The sequence below is a fragment of the Salvia hispanica genome, chromosome 1, assembly GCF_029641045.1.
Source record: "Salvia hispanica isolate PSC_SH4W2 chromosome 1, Shi_PSC_v1, whole genome shotgun sequence".
NCBI lineage: Eukaryota > Viridiplantae > Streptophyta > Magnoliopsida > Lamiales > Lamiaceae > Salvia > Salvia hispanica.
In genome coordinates this window covers 69,518,201-69,543,820 of record NC_142692.1, presented here as the reverse complement: position 1 = coordinate 69,543,820, position 25,620 = coordinate 69,518,201, and the positions used below count along the sequence as shown (strand labels likewise).

The 25,620-nt window shown below is 41.6% G+C and overlaps 3 protein-coding genes and 3 pseudogenes across 3 annotated transcripts; all 6 read right to left on the bottom strand.

Moving 5' to 3' along the window:
- LOC125224456 (uncharacterized) lies at positions 1-2,854 on the bottom strand. The gene is made up of 2 exons (XM_048127858.2): positions 2,008-2,854; positions 1-1,361 (listed from the first exon to the last, which is right to left on the bottom strand). Exons 1-2 carry the CDS (start codon positions 2,796-2,798, stop codon positions 134-136), a joined length of 2,019 nt encoding a protein of 672 aa, XP_047983815.1. The 5' UTR covers positions 2,799-2,854; the 3' UTR covers positions 1-133.
- A 1,417-nt stretch (positions 2,855-4,271) lies between these two features.
- Positions 4,272-8,940, bottom strand: LOC125219283 (uncharacterized). The gene is made up of 3 exons (XM_089057818.1): positions 8,704-8,940; positions 6,698-7,295; positions 4,272-5,514 (listed from the first exon to the last, which is right to left on the bottom strand). The coding sequence occupies exons 1-3, from the start codon at positions 8,876-8,878 to the stop codon at positions 4,380-4,382; spliced, it is 1,908 nt and encodes a 635-aa protein (XP_088913944.1). The 5' UTR covers positions 8,879-8,940; the 3' UTR covers positions 4,272-4,379.
- Positions 8,941-11,699: 2,759 nt separating this feature from the next.
- LOC125217781 (subtilisin-like protease SBT3 pseudogene) lies at positions 11,700-14,245 on the bottom strand (annotated as a pseudogene).
- Positions 14,246-14,926: 681 nt separating this feature from the next.
- LOC125222279 (subtilisin-like protease SBT3 pseudogene) lies at positions 14,927-17,516 on the bottom strand (annotated as a pseudogene).
- Positions 17,517-18,385: 869 nt separating this feature from the next.
- On the bottom strand, positions 18,386-21,923 carry LOC125222280 (ribosome biogenesis protein BRX1 homolog 2-like). Its single transcript, XM_048124803.2, has 8 exons — positions 20,424-21,923; positions 20,096-20,237; positions 19,933-20,011; positions 19,694-19,818; positions 19,257-19,358; positions 19,077-19,148; positions 18,901-18,999; positions 18,386-18,727 (listed from the first exon to the last, which is right to left on the bottom strand). The coding sequence occupies exons 1-8, from the start codon at positions 20,618-20,620 to the stop codon at positions 18,596-18,598; spliced, it is 948 nt and encodes a 315-aa protein (XP_047980760.1). The 5' UTR covers positions 20,621-21,923; the 3' UTR covers positions 18,386-18,595.
- A 136-nt stretch (positions 21,924-22,059) lies between these two features.
- Positions 22,060-24,571, bottom strand: LOC125224350 (subtilisin-like protease SBT3 pseudogene; annotated as a pseudogene).
- Between the last annotated feature and the right edge of the window lie 1,049 nt (positions 24,572-25,620).

Here is a 25,620-nt window from a genome sequence, read left to right as displayed (position 1 = left end):
ATTCATGTCAAATTTATTCTTATTTCACATCAAATAGTACTATATGACATTGAATTAGTAATATAACTTTATATTACAGGATAATAAAAGATAGATGTAAGACATAGAGAAGTTAGTAAGTAGGAGTAATTCTTCATTTGAAGTGTGTTTGATTTTGGAGATATCTAGCACACAGGTCAAAACATACGAAGAAGTCACATTTGTGTGAGTCACACTGAAATCCATGGGTACCATAAACCTTCCTTACGCCGCATATGCTGCAGCCTAACTTATTGGTTAGTTGATACGCGACAGGGTATTCGTGAAGCGTCACGCCATCATATCGCTCCGCAAACTCCGTGATGCTCTCAAACCAGGCCGACAAGATCCTCGACCGTCGAGGAAAGGATGCAGAAATCCCGATATTGTGTTTGTGAAATGCCCCGATAACGTATCGCTGCCCAAACTTGATGTTCCGACACCATCCCAGCACGGTTGGCAAGCACTTGGGATGGATTGAAGCATCGCAGCCTCGGCAGTGATACATCCAAGTCTTGGGATTCATCTCCTGTTCACATAGATCGCAGTAGAACTCACTTGGATGGTTGGCGCTAGCATCGTACGTCAGTGGCAGCGGGTGCTTATCCCATCTACAGTTATTCACTTGTGCCGGCAGCAGCGCACACCGTGAATGCAATACGATATCGCAGACATCACATCTGTAGCAGACATAGCCACTTGTAGGATCATCACACGCCCTGCACATGCGCGGAATGTTCCTTTTCCCCTTGGTCGACATCACTTCCATGAGCTGAAGGTTGAGATTGTGACGCGGGTGAGCTGCGTGTCTTATGGTGTTGGGCAGACAAAAGCACTTTATATCTACTTTGAAGTTGCACTGTTTGCAACAATATACGAGTCCATTTGTGTCGAACCTACAAATGTTGCAGCGAACAAAGTTGAGTTTGGGACACATTTGAAGGGTTAGGATGTGATTAGGTTGGGGGTGGAGTGGATGACCGGAGAACCCAAATGGTAATAGATAGCATGCTAAGTGGAGAAAGTATTCGCATTCGCCACAACTTATGTATTCACTTGATGATGAAATAGGTGCGGTGCATCCATCACATACCAATTTGGACTTAAACCCATACTTAAGATCGTCATCATCTTCATCCTTTTCTTCTTGGTTATGACACGGTGAAGATGAGATTATACGTAACCGATGATCGGGGTTATGGAATTCATTTTTGCATTTGACGAACTCATCAACATTAGAGATGGGTGTCATTCCTAATTTCCTAACAAATGGTACAATAACCTCTTCCGCTATGTCATTTATGGGACATACAACGACATCCGGATCCACATCAACAGTGTCCCTAAGAATAAATAATTCAATTAAAATAATTCCAATTTAAAGAAACTAATAACATGGTAATTAATTTAAGATACAACAATATTTGGACTTATGCTTCAATAATTACTCAAAATGAATTCAAGACATTTTAACCTGTCTCTCGTCTTACTCCATCAATTGTTGGACGTCATAAACTGCAGCTACATTGATCACAATACACACAGTCCACACATACGACATGTAGTGTGTGTATATAGTGTTTTATGGATGTGTGTGTATGTGCAGTGTGTATTATGTGTGTCATGTGTGCGCTATGTGTGTATTTAGTAATTATGTGCAATGTGTGTATTGTGTGTTCGCACAATTTTTCAAATTCAACTCCATACCATGCAAACAATTTGGAATTGAATTATATTCCTTTCGATTTAATTCTAGAGAATTCCAATCCCAATTCCAATTTGATTTTAATTTTCGTGTACCAAACGAACCCTGGATCAATTTTGTGTTTCCACATTGCGATGAAGGTCTAAATCTCAGTCCGTGTACCAAAGAAAACTAACTTTCAACAACATAACAAAAAAACATATCTGCAACACAGCACGGCTAATGCACTAAATTATGGAGTAATGCATAAAACCTGATAGTATATGAAGAATGAGGGATCTTACTTGATGAGGGAAGATGTAGTGGCACAATTGATATGGGCAACATATCTGCAAATCCCACAATGATAGACCCAATTATAAGGGGACAAGTCCTTGTAACACACATCACACTTGAAACGGTACTTGATATATTCAAGCGGGAGGCGATAAGCAAGGGAGAGCGGGTGGCCGTGGAGGTGGCCGCAGTCGAAGGCAGCAGGCAAGGCCGCACAGCTCTCATTGATGCAGTACGGACAAGCGGTGCAGATGTAGGAGTTCCCTCTGTGTGCGGTGCCACAAGCATCGCACATCAACAAGGCATCCGGCCTCCGCAGCAGCGTGAGGTCGTGGCGCGGATGGCTGGGGTGTTTGGTGAAGCTGGCCTCGCCCATCACATCCATGCTATGCGCGCACCCTATGTGGATGTAGAAATTGCAGCTGCTGCAGCTGTACCCTTTCCCTCCTCTGATCATAAGTGTGCACACTGCACATGATGGGGGAATCAACATTGGTACATCCCACGTGTGTACATCACTTGAATAAGGGAGTTTTTTTTGGATGAGGGAGTGTTGAGGGTGGGAGGAGAGACTGATCTCTCGCGGCATTTCTGCGCATTCTTTGTGTAATGCTATGCGGCCGCTGCTGCAGTTGTCGTGGCTGCATCTGTAGATCGCGTCTCTGGAGAAGATGTCACACCCACAGACGTCGCACCGTTGCTGGTCGTCTCCAGTCGCATCAGCTACAGTGAGGATGAGTGGGTGTTGATGGAGGAAATGATGAAGAATCACCTCACTCTTCATAACATTCTCACTCATGATCCTACCTCTCTTTTTTTTTTTCTATTTCCAAACTCTCAACAAACAAATTCTAGTATGTGTGTATTTTGATGAATTGAGTTTTCCATGAGTTTAGCATTTACTTATATACTCACATACCTTGTCCTTCACCAAAGTACACTAATTATTCATCATCCACAAGATTAGAATATTATAAACTTGGTGTGTCATCAAAGAATATCTTAAACAAATTATTTTTCATAAATTTTGACCCAGAATAATGAACCTAATCAACGGTGGCGTGGCATTGCTCGTAAAGTGGTGCAAGGTTGGTCATCTTCTGTTGTGGATCAACGTTGAACTTCTGGTCAAGGTCAAAGTAGAGTCCATCGAAATCTTAAGATCTTGGATGAATGGTCGATGGATATAATTTGCTTGTTTTAGAAACTAATTTAATACAAACTCTATTAGTCCAAAATTTATATTTCTGGTTTGACAGCTTGGTGCAAGGTAAGAAATTGTGAAGAAAAATGGTGGAAGAAGATAGTTGAATGCGAGTCTCACTTTTAAATACTTCCTTTATCAGTTAATAATTAGAAATTAAAAATGACATGGATTCTCATTGGTCGTCTCTTGCTTTTATTATTAGTAACTCCAACAAACATACGCGTTTGAGATTTGATGAACTAAGATTTCGGCCATGTGCGAATTTTATCAGATTAAATTCCACAAGGTTAGAATATTATAAACTTCACGTCACGTGTGAGTAAGGAATATCCAAAAGAAATTGTTTTTGCCTAAGAATTTCTTTTAGTTTGTGTTGCTTTTAGAATATATGTACATGAGAAACTGAAAACTTTACTGCTTGGTTATTTGCGAGAACAACAAGGCTAAAATTTAGATCTTTCAAAATTCAAATTAACATACGAGAATAAGCTGAATACGCAAACCACTAAATTAAAAACAAATAAACATGTCATTAGCTACGGAAACTTAAAGGCTTAAACGAAATGGTCCGAGTTAGCAATGGCATGAACACAATTATATTAAATTACTAGAGATTAAAGTGGAGCTAGTGACTTGACTGAACTTAGGTAATCAGAAAGTTTGAAGGGGAATTGTCACATTGGAACACGAGGTGATGAGAGAACCACAAACGGAACCAACAAACAACAGGCAAGAGGCAACAACTCTTTTCACGTCTCTTGTGATCTCCTTTTATGTAGCTCGATTAACTTGTCCAAGCAGTAGCCTACATTTATATGTACCCTCATGGTCTGGGGATGTTATTAGTTAGTACATTAGTGATGACATGACACATAAGACCAATATTTACTTATATTACCCCCATCTACGAAAAATAGTTTTGATAGTGAGTGATACGAGTCATATTATATTCATGAGCATGCACATCGAATGATAGAAGTCATATCAGAAAATTCTGACGAACATTCCACACGCAGAAGCAAATATACCAAAACATAGGAAAAGATTAGCTATTTACCAGTAATATACTTGACCAATAAACTTTTATATAAATAAAAAGAAAGGTAAACAAGGGAATGTTAAGGAAGGGAAAACTATTCCAATGCAAATGGCATTTCTACTTGTAAATTTTAGTCAATCAATGGCGTGTATGACATTTTTGTGCTTAGCACCACACGTTACCGAACACATGAAGAAGTCACAATTCTGTGAAGCACATTGAAATCCTTGGGTTCCATAAACCTTCCTTCGCCCACAAACGTTGCACTGCAGCTTATTGGTTAGTTGATGGACGACAGGGTGTTGGTGAAGTGCCCCGACATCATATCGCTGCCCAAACTTGAAGTTCCGATACCGGCCCCCCACTGTCTTGAGGCAGCTGGGATGGATGGAAACATCGCAGTCTCGGCAGTGATACATCCCGCTCCTGGGATGCATCTTTCTTTCACAGACTTCGCAATAGAAGTCACTGGGATGGTTGGCTGCAGCGTTGAACGTCAGCGGCAGCGGATGCTTATCCCATCTGCGATTACTCACTTGCGCGGGCAGCAACGCACACTTAGAATGAAATATGATTTGGCAGACATCGCATGCGTAACAGGCAGGGCCATATGCCTGATCACTACATGCGCAGCATTTGAGTCCCCAGTAGATTGTCCTTGACGTGGGCCGGTTGAGATGATGTGGGTGGGATGCGTGTTTGATGGTGCCGGGCAGAGAAACGCATTTGATATCTATTCGGAAGTTGCACTCTTTGGCTTTACACCCATAGAAGAGCCCATTTGTAGAGTCCCAACAGACCCTGCAGTAAACATAGTCGACTTTGGGACACATTTGAAGGGTTAAGATGTGATCATGTTCGGGATGGAGTGGATGACAGCTGAGCTCCGCTGGTAATTTGAAACAAGCTAAGTGGAGAAAGAAACTGCATTCACCACAACTTATGTAATTTGACCACCATGAAATTGGATCGGTGCATCCATCACATACTATTTGAGACCCACACTTAAGTTCAGCGTCGTCGTCATCGTCATCATCATCATTATTATTTTCTCCTTCTTCTTCTTCTTCTTCTTCTTCATCATCATGCAGTGATACTGAGATTAAACGTAACTGATGCTCAGGATTATGGAGTTTATATTTGCCTTTCAGCAAATCATTATCATTGCAAATCACAGTTGCTCCTAATTTCTTAACAAAAGCTCCAATGATCACATCTCCCGCTATGTCATTTGAGGGCAACGCAAGGACATCTCCATCATTATTGCTCCTACCAAAAACAATTCAAATATACTGTATATTTAATTTATTCTAGTTAATGGAGTAAGATAGCTAAAAGACACTCAAAATTCATGATTCGGTTGCCAATTGAGGAGGAAAAAAACTCTCAAAACGTGTTTCACTATATTTTTTTCCAATTTAATGAAACAATGTTATTTTATATATCACCAAAAGACTAACGTTTTATATACGGATGGAAAAAAAATATTAACTTGGTCATTTTATTTTACTATATTCCAATTTCAAGTCTTATAAGATCGATCAAACTTTGTGATTTGAATGACTATGTGCCTTATTATATGTAATGTATGTCTGAATCTCGTCTCTAAACTTGTGCAATGAAATACCAGCGACAAAGTTGCATATTATCAAATACTCCCTCCAATCCCCAATAATTTGTCATTATTTGATCCGGCAAGGGTTTTAAAAAATGTAATAAAAAGTGGGTTGAGAAAGTTAGTGGTAGGTGTGTCCTATTTTTATACTCTCTCCGTCCGCCATTAGGAGTCTCATTTCTTGGCGGCACGGGTTTTAAGAAATGTTAAGAAAAGTGATTGGAAAAAAGTTAGTATAATAGGGGTCTCACATGCATATATTAGTTTTAAATGGAAGGTGAGACCCTATTACTATTTATGGTGAAAGTGAACCGGGACTCCTATTTACAGACGAAGGGAGTACTATATTAGTTATATACTACCTCTGTCCCCCAAAATTTGCTATACTTTGACCCGACACGGGTTTTAAGAAATGTAATGGAAAGTGAGTTGTAAAAGTTGGTGGGATGTGGGTCCTACTTTTAAAGTATTAGTTTTATAATAAAATATGAGTAGGAATGAGTTAGTGGAATATGGGGTCCACTACCAAAAATGGTAAAAGTGAAGTGTATCAAATTTTAAGGGACAGACCGAAATAGTAAACTGTATCAAATTTTAAGGGACAGAGGTAGTAATAAAATGTGAGTGAGAATGAGTTAGTGGAATATGGAGCCTATTACCAAAAATGGTAAAAGTGAAAGGTGACAAATTTTTGGGACGGACGAAAATGGAAATAAGTGACAAATTTTCAGGGACAGAGGGAGCAGTATTATAGACTAGTATAATTTGGAATTTAAAGTGCAATCAATTACCTCTACAAAAATGCAATTCAAAATAAGAAAGAATGTGGAATCTTACCTGATGGGGGGAGATAGTGTGGAGGCGCAGTTGATATGGACAACATATCTGCAGATGACACAATGATAGACCCAATAATAAGGAAAAAATCGCTTGAAACACACATCACACCTGAATCCGCACTCGATATATTCTTGTGGAAGACGGTAAGCAAGGGAGAGAGGGTGGTCGTGGAGAAGGCGGTTGGTGGTGGGGCCCAAGGCGGCACAGCTCTCGTTGATGCAGTACTGGCAAGTGGTGCAGATATAGGAGTTCCCTGGGTGTATGACTCCACAAGCATCGCACCTGATGGAGGCGCCACGGCCCGGCTTCCACAACAGCTTTAGGTCATGTTGTGGATGGCTGGGATGTTTGGTGAAGCTGCTTCGCTCGCCCATCATGTCCATGCTGTGCGCGCACTTTACGTGGATATGGAATTTGCACGAGTGGGGGCTACTGCACGAGTACACAATCTCTGTAATCCGATGTCGACATACTGAACATGTTGGCCTGCGACTAAAAGGATACACTCGTCGTTGGATGAGGGAGTGTTGAGGGTGGAAGGCGTGAGTGATCTCTCGCGGCATTTCTGCGCATTCTTCGTGTAAATACATATAGTAATAGCACCCCTTTGTATTGCATTTGTAGATCCTCTCTCCGGGGAAGATAGCCTCCTCGCAGCCATAACATCTTTCACCAAAACATGTTTGGGTGAGAATGAGTGGATAATGATGGAGGGGATGTTGGAGCAACTCATTCTTTCCATTCTCACTCATCCTCTCTCTTTCTTTTCTTCTTCGAATAGTGCGTGTGTGTGTGTTTTGATGAATTTGCAGCTGAAATTACTATCTACGTACATACTTATACTTACAAATCTTGCTCCTTACCAAAGTGATATAAGGGACCACTTGAAAGTATTTATCAGAATGAATCCCACAAGGTTAGAATATTATAAACTTCACTTAGCAGCAAAGAATATCCAAAAGAAATCATTTTTGCCTAAGAATTTATTCACGATGATTAACATAGCTAGAGTGGATGATTTATTCTTCAATTTTGTAAACTGTGGCTTATTTAGTTATATGTATTGAATTGAGTTAGATTCAGGTCTAATGAATAAACATGTTCTCATTTTCGGGTTTTCATTAGAATTTGAATTTTCTTGACTTGCTATTGCATAATCACAATCATTTGGGCTTAATTAAGCTTGTTGTTCATTCATATTTCATTTGTCTTCTTACAAAGGAAAATGTTGTTTGTACTGTTCATATACTTAGAAGGCATATTAGATTGGTTATGTTAGGGATAACAAAAGTAATCATGAATATAAAAATAAATTATGAAATATTTATCCAATTATATTCCATACAATGTGTATCTACATTTAGGAGAGGTAGGCTATGCCTAACTAAAGAGTTTTAGGGTTAATATCCCATTTTTTATTGTTTTTTAATATGTTCGCCAATAAATGTTCATTTTCACTTTTATTATTTTTGATAAGAGAATAACGCATTTCCCTAACTCATTCTACTCGCATTTTATTATAAAATCAATATATAAAAGTATGATCCCCTTCCACTATCTTCTTTCTCCATTTTCTTTCATAAAGTCAAACAATTCTTAAAACCCGCATTGATCAAAATTAAGACATTTATTGGCAGACAGATGGAGTACTATATTAATTGTTTAGAATAATACAATGGGAGATCGTATATAAATATATAGACCAAAACAACAAAACCTAATTCAAGACATAATAGGGTTCTAGTTCAATCAATTTGATAGGGTAAATAACTCCTTTATGTTGGAGTTATCTGACCTAAAATGTGTATTATTATCATGTGTCGTCTTATCTGTCTTTCCCGTGTAAACACCCAACATTGTAAAGAAACAAATTGAATGCAAAGACCCACTTTTACTTACCCCGCGTGGACTTTTCATTGCAAAAGATAGACCATAGTCACTTAAAATGCAAAGGGACAGACTGATCTCCAGCGGCATTTCTGCGCATTTTTGGTGTAATGTTAGGTCGTCGCCACAGTTGTCATCGCTGCATTTGTAGACAATCTGTCCGAAGAAGGTGTAGTCATGGCAGACTTCACATTTTGGTCCACTGACATTGTCTACGGTGAGATTGAGTGCGTGTGGATGGACAGAATGATGAAGAAACACCTCACTCTTCACTTGCTCAATATCACTCATCTTCTCTCTTTTTTTTTTCTTTTTTTTTTGTTTCAAACTCTCAGCAAAAAGACTGCGTCTTGTGTGTGTGAATTGATGATAATTAAGATTTCAATCTTAATTAGTACTATATATAGAATGTGTTTAGATAGACACTAATATGCCTTGTACTTCACTAAAGTACTATATTAATCATAATGAATTCCACAAGATTAGAATATTGTAAACTTCACGTCTCATCAAAGAATATCATCTTAAACAATTTGTTTTTCCTAATCATTTCTATTTTACGATTGTAGTTCAAAATATTTGTTTGGTACTTTCTGGTCCTCAACTTTTCGTTTGGTTTATTTTAGCAATTAACGGCGGCATTGCATTGCTGGTAAAGAGGTGCCAGGTTGGTCATCTTCTAGTCAAAATCATAAATCTTGGATGAATGGCTCGATGGATACAATTTGTTTATTCCCGGTTTGACTTCGTAAAACGTTAACAATTGTGAAGAAAAATGGGTGGAAGAAGATAGTGGAATGTGAGTCTCTCCCTTCCTCCGTCAACAATTAGAAATAAAAAATGACACGGATTCTCATTGGTCGTCTCTTACTTTTATTATTCGAAACTCCAACAAACAGGCGCGTGTGTGAGATTTGCTGAACTAAGATTTCAACCATGGGCGATATGTATCAGATTAAATCCCACAAGGTTAGAATATCTTAAACTTCACGTGTGAGTAAAGAATATCCAAAAGAAATTGTTTTTGCCTTAGAATTTCTTTTAGAATCGCCTTCTTTTGCATTTGAGATACTTTCTGTTGGTTTGCAATTACTTTTCTGAATTAATCCTAGTTCGTTGGTTTTTGCAATTTCTCTTTGGGTACTGGTGTCCTATTATTTTTGGTTGTTTTATTATTATCAAATTATTATATACTCTCATCTCATTTATAAGCCTAGTGGAGATAAGACTCCAATCTAAAATATTAGCATTTCAAGAGAGGATTCATAGGAGAGTAGTCAGCAAATATAATGGCAAACTGAGGAATGTAATCATGTCATTGGAAGTAGAATTTTCTTTACAGTGCTTTGAGATTCATGCCAAAGTAATTTTTATTTCACATCAAATAGTAGTATATGACATTGAATTCGTAATATAACTTCATATATTACAGGATAACAAAAGATAGATGTAAGACATAGAGAAGATAGTAAGTAGGAGTAATTCTTCATTTGAAGTGTGTTTGATTTTGGAGATATCTAGCACACAGGTCAAAACATACGAAGAAGTCACATTTGTGTGAGTCACACTGAAATCCATGGGTACCATAAACCTTCCTTACGCCGCATATGCTGCATCCTAACTTATTGGTTAGTTGATACGGGACAGGGTATTGGTGAAGCGTCATGCCATCATGTCGCTGCGCAAACTCCGTGATGCTCTCATACCAGGCCGACAAGATCCTCGCCCGTCGAGGAGAGGTTGCAGAAATCCCGATATTGTGTTTGTGAAATGCCCCGATAATATATCGCTGCCCAAACTTGATGTTCCGAGACCATCCCAACGCATTTGGCAAGCACGCAGGGTGGACAGAAGCATCACAGCCTCGGCAGTGATACATCCATGTCTTGGGATTCATCTCCTTTTCACAGAGTTCGCAGTAGAATTCACTGGGATGGTTGGCGGTAGCGTCAAAAGTCAGCGGCAGCGGGTGCTTATCCCATCTACGATTACTCACTTGTGACGGCAGCAGCGCACACCATGAATGCAGTATGATATCGCAGACCTCACATCTGTAGCAGAAACCACCATATGTATCTTCACCACACGCGCTGCACATGTACCATTTCCCCCTCGTCCTCTGTTGTGTGAGCAGGTTGAGATTGTGGCGCGGGTGAGCCGCGTGTCTTATGGTGTCGGGCAGACAAAAGCACTTTATATCTACTATGAAGTCGCACTGTTTGCACCAATATACAAGTCCATTTGTGTCGAACCTACAGATGTTGCAGCGAACAAAGTTGAGTTCGGGACACATTTGAAGGGTTAGGATGTGATTAGGTTTGGGGTGGAGTGGATGACCGGAGAACCAAAATGGTAATTGGAAGCAAGCTAAGTGAAAAAATCTAGTCTTGGAGTTATCTATCTTAAAATATATCACTCCCTCCGTCCTGGCTAAGATCATACATTTCTTAGCTGGCATGGAATTTTAGGAGTTGTTGGTTAAAGTGTTTAATTGGAGAGAGAAAATGTGGATATAAGAATTAAAATAGAGAGAGAAAGAAAGATGAATATTATAATAATGAGAAAAAGTGGTTGGATGTATTAATTGGAGAGAGAAAGTTTCCAAAAGAGAAAATGTGTCATTTTAATTGGGAGAAAAAAAAAACATATTATCTTAAATGGGACAGAGGAAGTATGTTCTTATCATGTGTCGTCTAATCTGTCATCGTATAAAAACAAATTGAATGCAAAGACCCACTCTTTACTTACCCGGCGTAGACTTTTCATTGCAAAAGATGAACCATTGTTTTTTGGACCCAAACTCATTCAATTGCAAAAGATGAACCATTGTTTTTGGACCCAAACTCATTCAATTGCATGCACAAACATTGGTCCAGCTAAACCAAGATAATACTACACCGACCTAGAAATAGTCCATTTTTTTTTTCCATCCCACAGAAATATCTATTTATAGCAATCTTTTTATTATTCTCTTTTATTCTACAATTTACAGTATACAATTTCAACTATTTTTTCTCATTAAAACTCATAATTCCTCAAATAATCTATTTTTATGAAAAAAAAAAAAGGGAAAGAATATACAAATATTTCATCCTTTTAGGGGATTCCGAGATTCAACCTCCCAAGGAGAAAACATATGTTTATTGAATGATTTTATGCAATTTCCCATGCAAACAAAGATTACATAAAAAGATTCCCATTCTAGGAAGATACAATAAGACATGAAACTAAACAATAACAAATAACCGCATCATTATTGAACATCAGATAACATTATCGGCCTTGTAACCATTGTCAATCAAAATTACTCGAAATTGTCGGCGGCAGCGGACACCATAATGGGGCTTCTCACTCTATACTTGCCGGTTTGATCAGTCCAAATGACTGCGCCTTCTCTATGCTGAATCTCTATATCAGCCTTGTACCGAATCGTGAGAGAATAGCTCTTCGTCTCGTATTTCTTCCCAAACACCAACGTTTGAGGCTGAACTACGGCTGTCGTGTTCGCCGGCACTTCCACCGTAACCTTATACGTGGCAGCACCATCCCCTACATTCGTCACACTTCTCCGGAACCTCCGAGTCAATGTCCTCCCGATCTCTGCCTCTCGAATTAGAGCCACGAACGACGGATAATTGAGGTCGGACGACGGATTTGAGCAGTTGTAGCTCGACCTTATGATCGTCAGAGTCTGGTTGCGAGTAAAGTTCATGGAACATACCAGATTCACCAGGTCTTGCACGGAAGCATCGTAAACAAGGCCCGGATCCAACGCTCGGTTCGGGTCAACGTGACCCGACCCGATGCCCAGAGGGGAGGCGACCGAGCCGTCCTGCGCCCTGATTGGCCGGTTCGTGTTGTCCAGAGGATTGGCGGTGGTCATCATCGCAGACTGTATCGCTGCCAGGCTCCAATCGGGGTGTGCGGCTTTCAGAAGCGCCAACACCCCGGAGATGTGTGGGCACGCCATCGACGTGCCCGACATGAGATTGTAGCCAGCGGAGAGGTCGATGTTTCTGCCGATCCTGGCAGCCGGGAAGTGGGGCTGGAAGGCTGCCAGGATCAACACGCCTGGCGCCATCAGATCGGGCTTCAGGATGCCCTCGTAGGATCGCCCCGGACCTCTGGACGAGGTGTCAGAGAGAGCCGGTGCGGCTCTCGGCCCCCTCCCGAGAACTGTTTGCTGGAAATCGATGCTCGCGGTGGGGGAGGTGCTTGTCAGCGCGTAATCAGCGACTTGCTGTCCCTGCTCCGCCGTGATCACGACTCCGGGGTAAGGAAACGTGCTGAATTGGAAAATAGACGTTTCCTCGGCTATGACTATAGCTGCTTTGACGTTGGAACTGGATAAGCCTCCCATCACGGTGTCGAAATCCGTGTTTCCGATGGTGGTGTTGCAGACGATGATGGTGTTTTCCGGCGCTTCCGCCAGCTCAGCTGCGGTGCAGCCGGTTAAGCTCTGGTTGTACACGACAGGCAGGTTCCGGAGTATCGCGGTAGCAGGAAATGTGGTCCATCCGGTGATCGTTTTCCCGTTGCCAAGAGTTAAAGTACCGGCAAACCAACGATCAACGGTTCCCGAAGCGACAACCACGGCCCACGGGACTCCTTTAAATATACTTCTAACTCCACGAGTCCCGCGGTTCCCTGCGGACGTAACAAGCATGATTCCCTTCTCCCTCGCACCAAAGCCGGCTATGGCGAAAGGACTCTCGTACAGATTATTAGCACTGCTACTTATTGAAACGGAGATTATATCGACTCCGTCAGCAACGGCCTGGTCCATTCCCGCCAGCAAATCGGATTCAGTGGCTGCGGGGAAGAGGACCTTGTAGACCGCCAGTCTAGCTCGGGGAGCGACCCCCCTCGCTGTCCCGGGCGCGTAGCCGAAGAAGGAAACTCCCTCCACAATGTTTCCAGCAGCGATTGACGCCACGTGGGTGCCATGCCCAGTGTCGTCCCTTGCTGAATCTTTAAACTCCACATCCGGATTCTCTGCTCGAATTCCTTGGTTGAAGTATCTGGCTCCGATGATTTTCTTGTTGCATAGCGATGAATTGAAACCCTCACCGCCGTTGCAAGCCCCCTTCCACCTTGCGGGGATCGTAGTCATGCCGTCGTCTCTGAAGCTGGGACTCTCCGGCCAGATGCCGGAGTCGACAATGCCGATTATAACGTCTTTGCCGTAGTTGGAAGCCGGCCAGAGGCCGGAAGCACTGGTGAGGCCAAGGAACTTGGTGGAGTGTGTCGTGTCCGGCATCACGACACCATCCTTGTAGGCGGAGATGAAGCCAGCTGAGTTCTTCAAGGCTTCGAGTTCGTCTTCCGACAGCACAGCGCTGAACCCGTTGAAGGCGTGGTCATAGGTGTAGATAAGCTTGGCCTCCGAAGTTTGAGAGACTGGTCTTGATGATGATGTAAGAAGGGAAGAATACCAAAAATTGTGACTGGAAAATGCCTTGGGCATGGAGGATTTGTCCATGTGGATAATGTAAGTGGATCTTTGTGATGAAACATGATGAACTAGAAGAAACAACAGTGAGATGAGAAGATATATTCCTGCATTTAGAAACTCCATTTTCTTTGGAGTGCTATTCTGCCCACTCTGGGAAGTTGATGATTTCAAGGCACATATATGTCAAAATTAACTCTGTACTTATACTACTACTACTACTAGTTTTTATTGGGATTTGAAAAAATATCTTCTTCCCAAGTGGCTTCGATGGGTGTTAATATTATTGTCGGTAAGGGGTCACCATCTGTGTAAGTGTGTGTATGGTCGAAAATTCGCTTAAAGAATATATTTAGCTGCCATCTTTATTTTAGGAAGAACGAAGCTGAGTAGCGGAGCAGACAGTATACTAATGTTGATATGACAATATGGTTGAGTCATTATGATTTCATGAAACTATAAAAAGATTATAAACACATAAATTGACCATGAGTAGGAGTATGCTGCTAAGATATTTCTTTTTCAATAGGCGGGTCCCTACTATATTTACCTTCTTTCCTAATAATTCTCTAAGTACTACGACTATTTTTTTTAGAAGATACTCCCTCTGTCCCATTAGAAATGCAACGTTTTCCTTTTTGGGTTGTCCCACTAAAAATAAAACGTTTCCTAAAATGGAAACATTACTCTCTCTATTTTTCTCACTCTCTTACTTTACTCTCTCTTTATTAACTCACAAAACAACACTTGCATAAAATCCTGTGCCGGAAACCAAATGTTTCATATTTATTGGGACGGAGGGAGTATATATTATACTCTTTTTAAAGATAACATTTCAATTTACCACTTTCTTACTCTAATGTAATAAGAAAACAAAACCAAAGAAAAACACAAGCAAACACAGTGTTATAGTATAAACAAAAGACTAATATTTCATAGAAAATGCAACTAAACAATCAAAACACATATTTTCCTGTTCTGTGAAGGCAACTTAATCTTAAAACGTACAGGCTTCCACAAGTTAAGAAAATGAGGTCATGTTGAAATCAAGAAAACTACTCGAAATTGTCGGCTGCTGCCGACACCATAATCGGACTTCTCACTCTATACTTGCCGGTTTGGTCTGTCCAAATGACTGCACCTTCTCTATGTTGAATCTCTATATCAGCCTTATACCGAATCGTGAGCGAATACCTCTTCGCCTCGTTTTTCCTGCGAAACACCAAAGTTTGAGGCTCAACTACAGCTGTGGTGTTCACCGGCGCTTCCACCGTGACCTTATACGTGGCCACGCCATTCCCTACATTCGTCACTCTTCTCCGGAACATCCGAGTCAGCGTCCTCCCAATCTCCTCCGCCCGAATCAGAGCCACGAACGACGGATAATTGAGATCAGCCGTCGGATTCAAGCAACTGTAGCTTGACTTTATGATCGTTTGAGTTTGGTTGCGAGTGAAGTTCATGGAACACACCAGATTCACCAAGTCCTGTACAGAAGCATCGTAGACAAGACCCGGATCAAGCGCCCGGTTGGGATCAACATGGCCCGATCCAATGCCAAGTGGCGAGGCCTCTATCCCCACAAGGTCCTTTATGGGCTGCTTGTTGCTATCGAGAGGATTAGCGGTTGTCATCATCGCGGACTGTATGGCTGCAGGGCTCCAATCAGGGTGCGCGGCTTTAAGAAGGGCCGCTATACCCGAGACATGAGGGCATGCCATGGATGTGCCTGATAACAGATTGTAGTCGCTGGAGAGGTCGATGTTTCTACCGATTCTTGTCGCCATGAGCTGAGGATGGAAGGCTGCTAAGATCAACACCCCGGGTGCCATCAAGTCTGGCTTCAGTATACGCTCATAGCTTATCCCGGGGCCTCTTGACGAGTCGTCTGAAAGAGCCGGTACGCCTCTCGGCCCGTCTCTTCCTAAAATAGTCTGCTGGAAATCAATGGTTGCTGTCGGGGAAGCGCTAGTTGATGCGTAACGGATCACTTCTTCCCCTTCTTCCGGGGTAATGACAACTCCCGGTTCAGGAAATGAAGTCGATCGAAAAATCTCAGCAGTGGTTGAAGTGATGACGATACTTGCTCGGACGTTAGTACCAGGCTGGTAGAGCATCACCGTACCAAGATCTGCATTTCCGGTGTTCAGATTGCATATGAAGATACTGTCGGAAGGCGCTTCTGTGAAGAACTCGGGCGAGTCGCAAGCAGATGAGGTTTGGTTATAGACGAGCTGCAGGTTTCTGATATTGGCTCTTGCTGGAAATGTGGTCCATCCGGTGATGGTTTTTCCGTTGCCGAGAGTTAAAGTACCGGCAAACCAACGATCAACGGTTCCTGAAGCGACAACCACGGCCCACGGGACTCCTTTAAATATAGTCCTAACTCCACGAGTCCCGCGGTTCCCTGCCGACGTGCAAACCATGATCCCCTTCTCCCTCGCGCCAAAGCTGGCTATGGCGAAAGGGCTCTCGTACAGATTTTCCGCGCGGCTGCTTATTGAGACGGATATTATATCGACTCCATCTGCAACGGCCTGGTCCATTCCAGCCAGCATATCAGATTCAGCAGCTCCGAAGAAGAGGACCTTGTAGACTGCGACCCTAGCTCGGGGAGCAACCCCCCTGGCCGTTCCGGGGGCGTAGCCGAAGAAGGAAACTCCCTCCACGATGTTTCCGGCTGCAATAGACGCCACGTGGGTGCCATGGCCATCGTCGTCCCTTGCTGAATCTTTAAACTCCCGATCCGGATTCTCTGCTCGGCCTCCTTGGTTGAAGTATCTGGCTCCGATGATTTTCTTGTTGCACAGCGATGAGTTGAAATCTTCACCGCCGTTGCAAGCCCCCTTCCACCTTGCAGGGATCTCAGTCATCCCGTCGTCCTTGAAGCTGGGACTCTCCGGCCAGATACCGGTGTCGATAATGCCGATTATAACATCTTTGCCGTAGTTGGATGCCGGCCAGAGACCGGAGGCACTGGTGAGGCCAAGGAACTTGGTGGAGTGTGTCGTGTCCGGTGTCACGACACCGTCCTTGTAGGCGGAGATGAAGCCAGCTGAGTTCTTCAAGGCATCAAGTTCGTCTTCCGACAGCACAGCGCTGAATCCATGGAAGGCATGGTCGTAGGTGTAGATGAGCTTGGGCTCGGATTTGTCGGCATTTGCAGAAGTTTGAGACGTTGATTTTGATGATGTAAGAAGAGAAGAATACCAAAAATGGTGAGTGGAAAATGCCATAGGCATGGAGGATTTGTCCATGTGGATAATGTAAGTGGATCTTTGTGATGAAACATGATGAACAAGCAGAAACAGTGAGAGGAGAAGCTGAACAGCTGAATTTGGAAACTCCATTTTCAGTGAAGGACTCATCTGTTATTACAGTCCGCTCTTGAATGTTGAAAGTTGTATTGCTTTTACTAAGACAGCAAGAATTGTTGATTCCTTGGTTTGAACTTTCGATTATAATAACATTATCTATTTCGCAAGTGGCTATTATTGTCGGTAATGGAATCCAATCTGTTGGCTGCCCTCCAAAACTGGTTAAATGTTTAGCCGCCATCTTTTTGGAAGGTATCCTCACAAAATTTGGGTGTTTTTCGTATATTTCTGTTGTGTTATTATAATCATCCCACATCTAGCTTTATGACAAATACGAAACTAAAGTGAGTAATAATTTTGATGCACATATTACTAATTTTTTATACTAATGGATGATGAAATGGAGGAACAAACTGCTATCGTTTTGTTTAATACTCTCTCCATCCCGCTTTAGCAGTCCCATTGACTTTTCTGCACTCGTTTTGTAAAAATGATAATAAATAGTTAAAGTGGAAAAATAATAAAGTAAAAAAAAGAATAATATAGAGAAGAGTCTTATCTACATTATTATCTTTTTTACTTTATTATTTCTCCACTTTAACTATTTATTATCATTTTTACAAAACGAGTGCAAAAAAGTCATTGGAACTGCTAAAGCGGGACGGAGGGAGTAAAACTTAAATTTAAATTTATATTGAAGCTTTTTCTTGTTAAATCAAATACCCGTCTATTATTTATGCAAGAACATGCTGACTATAATACTCATAAACAAGCAGAAGTCGAGTCCTACTTTTTCTCTGTTTTTTAATGTGATGGCAAAACAAAACAGCAGAAAAAACATTTGCAGGTATTTCCTTTTTAAAGAGTAGTAACAAGAATCATTCATACTCATCTAAGACACATGCTTGCCACCAGACAAAATTGCACTAATAATACAAGAGAATGAAAAATCATTTTATATTTTAAATGCTAATTTCCAAATCACAAAATTATGGAGTAGTATCTAAAGAATTCTAAAGTATTATGGAGTTGGATAAGCTTTTGCTTTCAATATATATGTAGGCAGAGGTTTAATCCATAGAGAAAATACAGTTTATATATGAACCAAAAAGACTACATATTTGGTACAAAGTGCAACTAAACAATCAAATACACCTCTTCCTGTTGTGTGGAGGCAACTGAATTTTGACTACAGGAAAGCAAATAAAAAGACATGCGCTAAAGGTTAGTATTAGATTCTTACTCCTTCCACATATCAGCAAACTCATCGACTTCGAGGGGATTTTCCATCTCGTGCATCTTCTTCCTGGTCTTGGCCTTAACCTTCTTTGCATATTTCCCGGCCTTCTGTCTTTTCTCCATAGAGCGAATCTGGCGAAAGGTATGGGGGAAGGATCAATTATAAGGTTTAATTTGCTGATTTATCATAATTCAAAAATTGTCGATTCATTTGAAGCAATGTTTTCACCTTTACCAAGCATTAGAAGAGGGAAAAGAAAGTGAAACTTTAAGGCGGAAACATGAAGACATACTACAGAACTAACCGTGTTGGGTGAAACGTAGAAAGGATTCTCGTACAATGTTGGCCCGCCGAAGCTACCACTGAATATCTTAATTGGGTTTAAGCAGAACCTTGGACCAACCTGGACAAGGAATGTGTTAAATACGAACATTTGGAATGTAAACACTAGGTACATATATGCGGTGTTCGTTTGCAAACCTCAATCAGAGTCATCTTTTCCAAATCTCCACGATCCAACTTTTGTGATGTACCAGTATGGTCGGCTGATATCTGATTCACGGAAATGAAGATGCTAACATAAATTCCTCTTATAATGAAACATTACTAATAAGATAGGATTGCTCCACCAACATATTTTGCTAATACAACATCACAAACCTGGTAATTCCGGAACCATATGTGGTCATCAGCAATAGAGAAGACAAATACATGGTCATGGTATGGTTTCGATTTCCTGTGATCCTTCGGTGTGGCAAATACCTGAATAACAGAAAGCAACATATAGAAATTTGAAACCATACATAAATACACAAAGATGGTGGGAAACGCGTGAGAACAAGCTATAAAACTCCTTAAATATATAATCAATGCAATCACTAAGACAGATTTTAAATATAGCATTTTACATCAGTTCTAGTGCTAGAAAATGCAAATTTCCTTAAAATTAAGACAACTCCACTTACAATTTGAAAATACCAACCAAGGTAAGGTAGCTCTTGTATACACTAAGACATGCTTATAACTAATTTTCGCATATCATGTCTAATTCACCATTTATCAGCAAAAAGAAAAACAAATAGGCATGGAGGAACTACCTGAGTAATCATCTCCTTTAAGAGCTTCCAATGAGGGCTTTTATCAAAGTTGGACGAAAACGTCAGGATAGGACGTGAACCCTTGAGATGGTTTCCAGTAAGTTTCAGTTCTTCCATTGTGTGCACTGACATATATACGCAACAAACATAATCACAAACAATCTAAAAGGCAGAGGAAATGCTTATGGGGCGTGGGGAGAGTCAAAAACTGAAAATGCAACAAATACAACCAGCCATACCCGCATTAACCAAAAACTTAACGGACGGACCGTTGGGGCACTTAGCCATCCATAAGTAGAGGTCTCTCCCCTTCCTGCACTGCAGAGAGCAAGCATTGCAGTTACATTACAATTGATGTTTCTATCAAAACAATTACAAGATAAGTTCAGAAGCTCCGAATACCTCGAAGAACAAGCAAGACGAGCAGCTCCTGAGCTCGACAAGCTCGTTCAAATCCGCACCTTTGCTCCCCTTGGACTCGACCTTGTTATCTTTCTTACAATGAGGCAATAAATCAACCAAGTTCATCATCAAATGCCTATACCTAAAATCACCCAATCAACAAATCCAATATAAAGATGAATCAAATTCTAACGCAGTAAAACTTAAAATCAAACATTCAACATTTCCAACAACAACAGAAATCAAATAGAAACAAGGTGCCAACTTAATTTGGCAAAAATTAACAAGCTCAAATCATCAATTGCTGAAAATAATTATAGAATTGAACCTGAAACTAATGCGGCGAGAACAAGTAACCAAAACTTTCTCTTTATTCCGGAAAAAGGGGGCGGAATTATTCTCCTTTGATTCCTCAGGACTGGTTTTGAATCCGAAAAGAGTTCTTTCCGGCCGTTCCGGCGCGGTTTCCTCCTTCTTCTCATTCTCGGCCGCCTTGGTTTCGCTGTGCTTTCGCTTCTTCGCCATTTCAACTTAATCAAGCTCCAACAACCGAGTGCAAAACTTACGAAATTCCAGATGCCGAAACGGCTACAGAGTGAAGAGAGTGATTTGAGCTGAAGTTAAACCCTATACCCTAGTCAATAGTGGGGAAGAAAGAGGGATTTTAGTCATTGTGGGCCCTGCATGCTAAGATATTTTTGGGCTTTTGATGGGCTGAAAACTGCGCACATTAGTTTACAAAATGAAATTACTTTTCTTTTCTCTTTGTTTATTTTGCAATTCCATCATGACTTTTAAAAGCCTTTTTAATCATATTCATAGCCCTTTAATCTCAAACCTAAGGCCCTTTAGTCATCCTTTAAAGGCCTTTAATAGCATATTGGAAAGCTTGAGAGTTTTTTAAGTTTTGTTTATTTCATTTTTGGCAAATATAAAACCTGAATTTTTATTTGAAATTAATACTACCTCCGTCCCTGATACAGTTTACTATTTCGGTCCGTCCCTGAAAATTTGATACACTTCACTTTTACCATTTTTTGTAATGGACCCCATATTCCACTAACTCATTCCTACTCACATTTTATTATAAAACTAATACTTTAAAAGTAGGACTCACATCCCACCAACTTTTTCAACTCACTTTCCATTACATTTCTTAAAACCCGTGTGGGGTCAAAGTATAGCAAATTTTGGGGGACGGAGGTAGTAGTATTGTTTAGACTATATAAGAATTGTTTTGTACTCCACATATGAACGCATCACCATATTATTAGGAACTTGACATAGTCCATTTTCTATACACTTGACATAGTTAATTGAACTAACACAAAAAAGTTGATTAAAAAAGTTCAAACCCAAATAGTTGGCGAGCATGGCAAATTCGAAGACACAAAAGAAAGCATTATTGAAAACAATAACCAAAAGCAATCCAAACCCAAGTCTTGTCTACTCTATGTTGCATCTCTGGTCACTAACAATTAAATCACATCTAAAGATAAAACATATTCTGTGTGATTAGGACACAAGACAAACTAGAAAACGTGTGATTGGGACACAAGACAAACCTAAAGATAAACCATACCTTGCTAACAGCCATAAATCACATGTCATCATTATCTACACCATTAACAATGTACAATTAAGATTGGACAAATATGACAACAGAATTGCCAAAGATAAATAAAGTCGATATTCTTACTACCAACCTACTGTAGACTAGTAGTAAAAAACCGAAAAAAACTTTATTATCCTGTGAGACCTAGATCTAAAATATTCATATAGTTTGATAAAATTCGACATCGTGCAAAAACAAATTGATGGCGAGGACCCACTACGTAGACTTTTCAATGCAAAAGACAGTCATCGTGTAATAGGGCCACAAATTCAATTAACTTCGTTGTCGTTCTTTAAGCTAAATCAAGATAATATAAAATTAAATACAGTATCTTTCTAGAAACAATGAATTCAAAGAAAGAAAGCATTTCATTGAATGGTTTCACTCTCGTGCAATTTCAAGTGTTATATACGAAGCTTTCCTTTGTTAGGATAATCTCATGAAACTAAACTATAATTCATCATTATTGAGCAACAAATACCATAATCGGACATGTAATTGTTTTCACAAAAACTACTCGAAATTGTCGGCTGCTGCCGACACCATAATCGGACTTCTCACTCTATACTTGCCGGTTTGGTCTGTCCAAATGACTGCACCTTCTCTATGTTGAATCTCTATATCAGCCTTAAACCGAATCGTAAGAGAATACCTCTTCGTCTCGTTTTTCCTGCGAAACACTAAAGTTTGAGGCTCAACTACGGCTGTGGTGTTCACCGGCGCTTCCACCGTAACCTTATACGTGGCCGCGCCATTCCCTACATTCGTCACTCTTCTCCGGAACCTCCGAGTCAACGTCCTCCCTATCTCCTCCGCCCGAATCAGAGCCACGAAAGACGGATAATTGAGGTCGGACGTCGGATTCGAGCAATTGTAGCTCGACCTTATGATGGTCAGAGTCTGGTTGCGAGTAAAGTTCATGGAACATACCAAATTCACCAGGTCTTGCACAGAAGCATCATACACAAGGCCTGGATCCAGAGCCCGGTTCGGGTCAACGTGACCCGACCCGATGCCCAATGGCGAGGCGACCGAGCCGTCCTGTTCCCTAATGGGCCGGTTCGTGTTGTCCAGAGGATTGGCGGTTGTCATCAGCGCAGACTGTATCGCTGCGGGGCTCCAATCCGGGTGCGCGGCTTTCAGGAGCGCCGCGGCCCCGGAGATATGCGGGCACGCCATCGACGTGCCCGACAGGAGATTGTAGTCGGTGGCGAGGTCGATGTTTCTGCCGATCCTCGCCGCCGTGAGATGGGGATGAAAGGCTGCCAGGATCAACACGCCCGGCGCCATCAGGTCGGGTTTCAGGATGCCCTCGTAGCTCCGCCCCGGACCTCTCGATGAGTCGTCCGAGAGAGCCGGCGCGGCTCTCGGCTCCTTCCCGAGAATCGTTTGCTGGAAGACGATGCTCGCAGTCGGGGCGGCGCTGGCTAGCGCGTAATCAGCGACTTGCTGCCCTTGCGCCGCCGTGATCACGACTCCGGGGTAGGGAAACGTGTTGAATCGGAAAATGGAGGTTTCTTCGGCTATGATGATAGCTGCTTTGACGTTGGAATTGGATAAGCCTCCCATCACGGTGTCGAAATCTGTGTTTCCGATGGTGGTGTTGCAGATAATGATGGTGTTTTCCGGCGCTTCCGCCAGCTCAGCCGCGGTGCAGCCGGACAAGCTCTCGTTGTACACGACAGGCACGTTCCGGACTATCGCGCTAGCCGGAAATGTGGTCCATCCGGTGATCGTTTTCCCGTTGCCGAGAGTCAAATTTCCGGCGAACCAACGGTCAACCGTCCCCGCGGCGACGATCACAGCCCAGGGAATACCCGAGCGGATCGTCCGAACACTCGGCCCGCGGTTTCCGGCCGACATACAAACCAGAATCCCCTTCTCCCTAGCTCCGAAGCTAGCAATCGAGAGGGGGCTCTCGTACAACTCAATTTCTTGGACACCCACAGAAATCGAGATTATGTCGACGCCGTCCGCCACGGCCTGATCAATCGCCGCGAGTAGATCGGACGAGACGCCGCCGCCGCCCCACAGGGCTTTATAAACGGCCAGCCTGGCCCGCGGGGCCACTCCCCTGGCGGTCCCGCGGGCGTAGCCAAAGAAGGAAACTCCCTCCACGAAGTTTCCTGCAGCAGTGGACGACACGTGGCTCCCGTGGCCATCGTCGTCCCTTGCAGTGTCGGGCACTGCAGTAGCAGTGTCCGACGCTTTTACACCCTGATTGAAGTACCTGGCTCCGATGAGTTTCCTGTTGCACAGCGACGAGTTGAATCCGTCTCCGCCGCTGCAGACTCCCTTCCATTTCGCCGGGGCTGGGCCGGCGATCCCGCGATCGCTGAAGCTCGGGCTCTCGGGCCAGATTCCGGTGTCGACGACGCCGATGATGACGTCCTTGCCGTACCCCGAAGCCGGCCAGATGCCGGAGGCCGGGCTGAGGGAGAGGAAGTCGGGGGTGCGGGTGGTGTCGGGCGTGACGGCTGTGTCGGGGTAGGCCGAGACGAATCCCGGGGATGTTTTTAGCAGTTCGAGCTCGGTTTCCGACACGGAGACGCTGAATCCATGGAAAGCGTGGTCGTAAACGTAGAGAAGCTTTGGGGTTGGATTGGTGGCTTGATTGACAGATTTGAGAATGGAAGAATACCAGAAATGGTGAGAGGAGAATGCTTTGGGCATTGAGGGTTTATCCATGTGGATAATGTATGTGGATCTTTGTGAGGAAGATCCATCAACAAAGAAAAGGCAAAGCAGCAGAAACAGAGCAGTTTTTGAAGTACTATCAAACTCCATTTTTTGCTTCTCTCACTCTAGATTCCAATGTGATCAGTGGTCTATTTAACTAACAATATAAGATTATGGGGTACGAATGTGATCTTGAATAAAATATTACTAAATCAAAAAGATATGAATGTGATCATTTGTAAAAGTAACCACATTATTGTTTTCACCAATTTTATATTTCTAAAAGCATACCCACTTGGCAAAGCTGGCGTCTCAATTTCTTCTTTTCCTCAATCATTATTTCTCAATTATGTGAATTATGTTGGAAATAATGCATTAAAAAGAATGAAAAGCAACAAGAAATAGTGTATAATAGAATTAATTACTCTATTCATTATAAAGGTTTTCCATTTATTTTTCTTATGCAGAATTCAAAGAAAAACAATACCAAAACTAGTATTCCTAGATTCATTACTAATAATTTTATTAGTGAATAAAGCAAGATTTAATGTAAATTCAGTAAAACATGATAGATGGAGAACAGAATGACTGTAATATTACTAGTGAAAATTGAGTTTTACATAAAAAAATACTAGAAGATAAGTAATTTTTGTGGATAACTCAAAATAAAAAAATAAAACTCACGAACGTATTAAATATCATACCAACCAAAGTTCATAACTCTAAAACTCCATTCTCATGATTCTTATTCCCTCGTATCAAATATTGTTCACATTTGTTATTTTGATTATAAAATTGGAACTTACATTCCACTGACTTTTTAAATTTTATTTTCTTCTCATTTTTTAAAAGACATGTCAAGTAAAGTAAAATGTGGACAACATTTGATGGACATTGTGAGAGCAGAGACGGATCTATATGCTCTCAACAAGGGGTAGATGCTCCACCTCAAAAAAATTTATTTGTGCTATTTTGATCACTATTTTTAATTTTTTTTGAAATATCTTTATAAATGCCCCTTCTCAAAACCTTAAAATCTCTTTGTATAGAATTTTGCCCCATTTATAGAGAATTTCTGGATCCGTCCATGTATGAGAGGCAGTACTTATTTTGTGATTTGCAGTAAGGCATGTGATAGGATTTTATGAAATCATGTTGCACATATGGTCCTAACCGGTGCTTATACCCACCATGAAAGGGAAACGAAGGGCGATGGATCCATGGCTTTCCT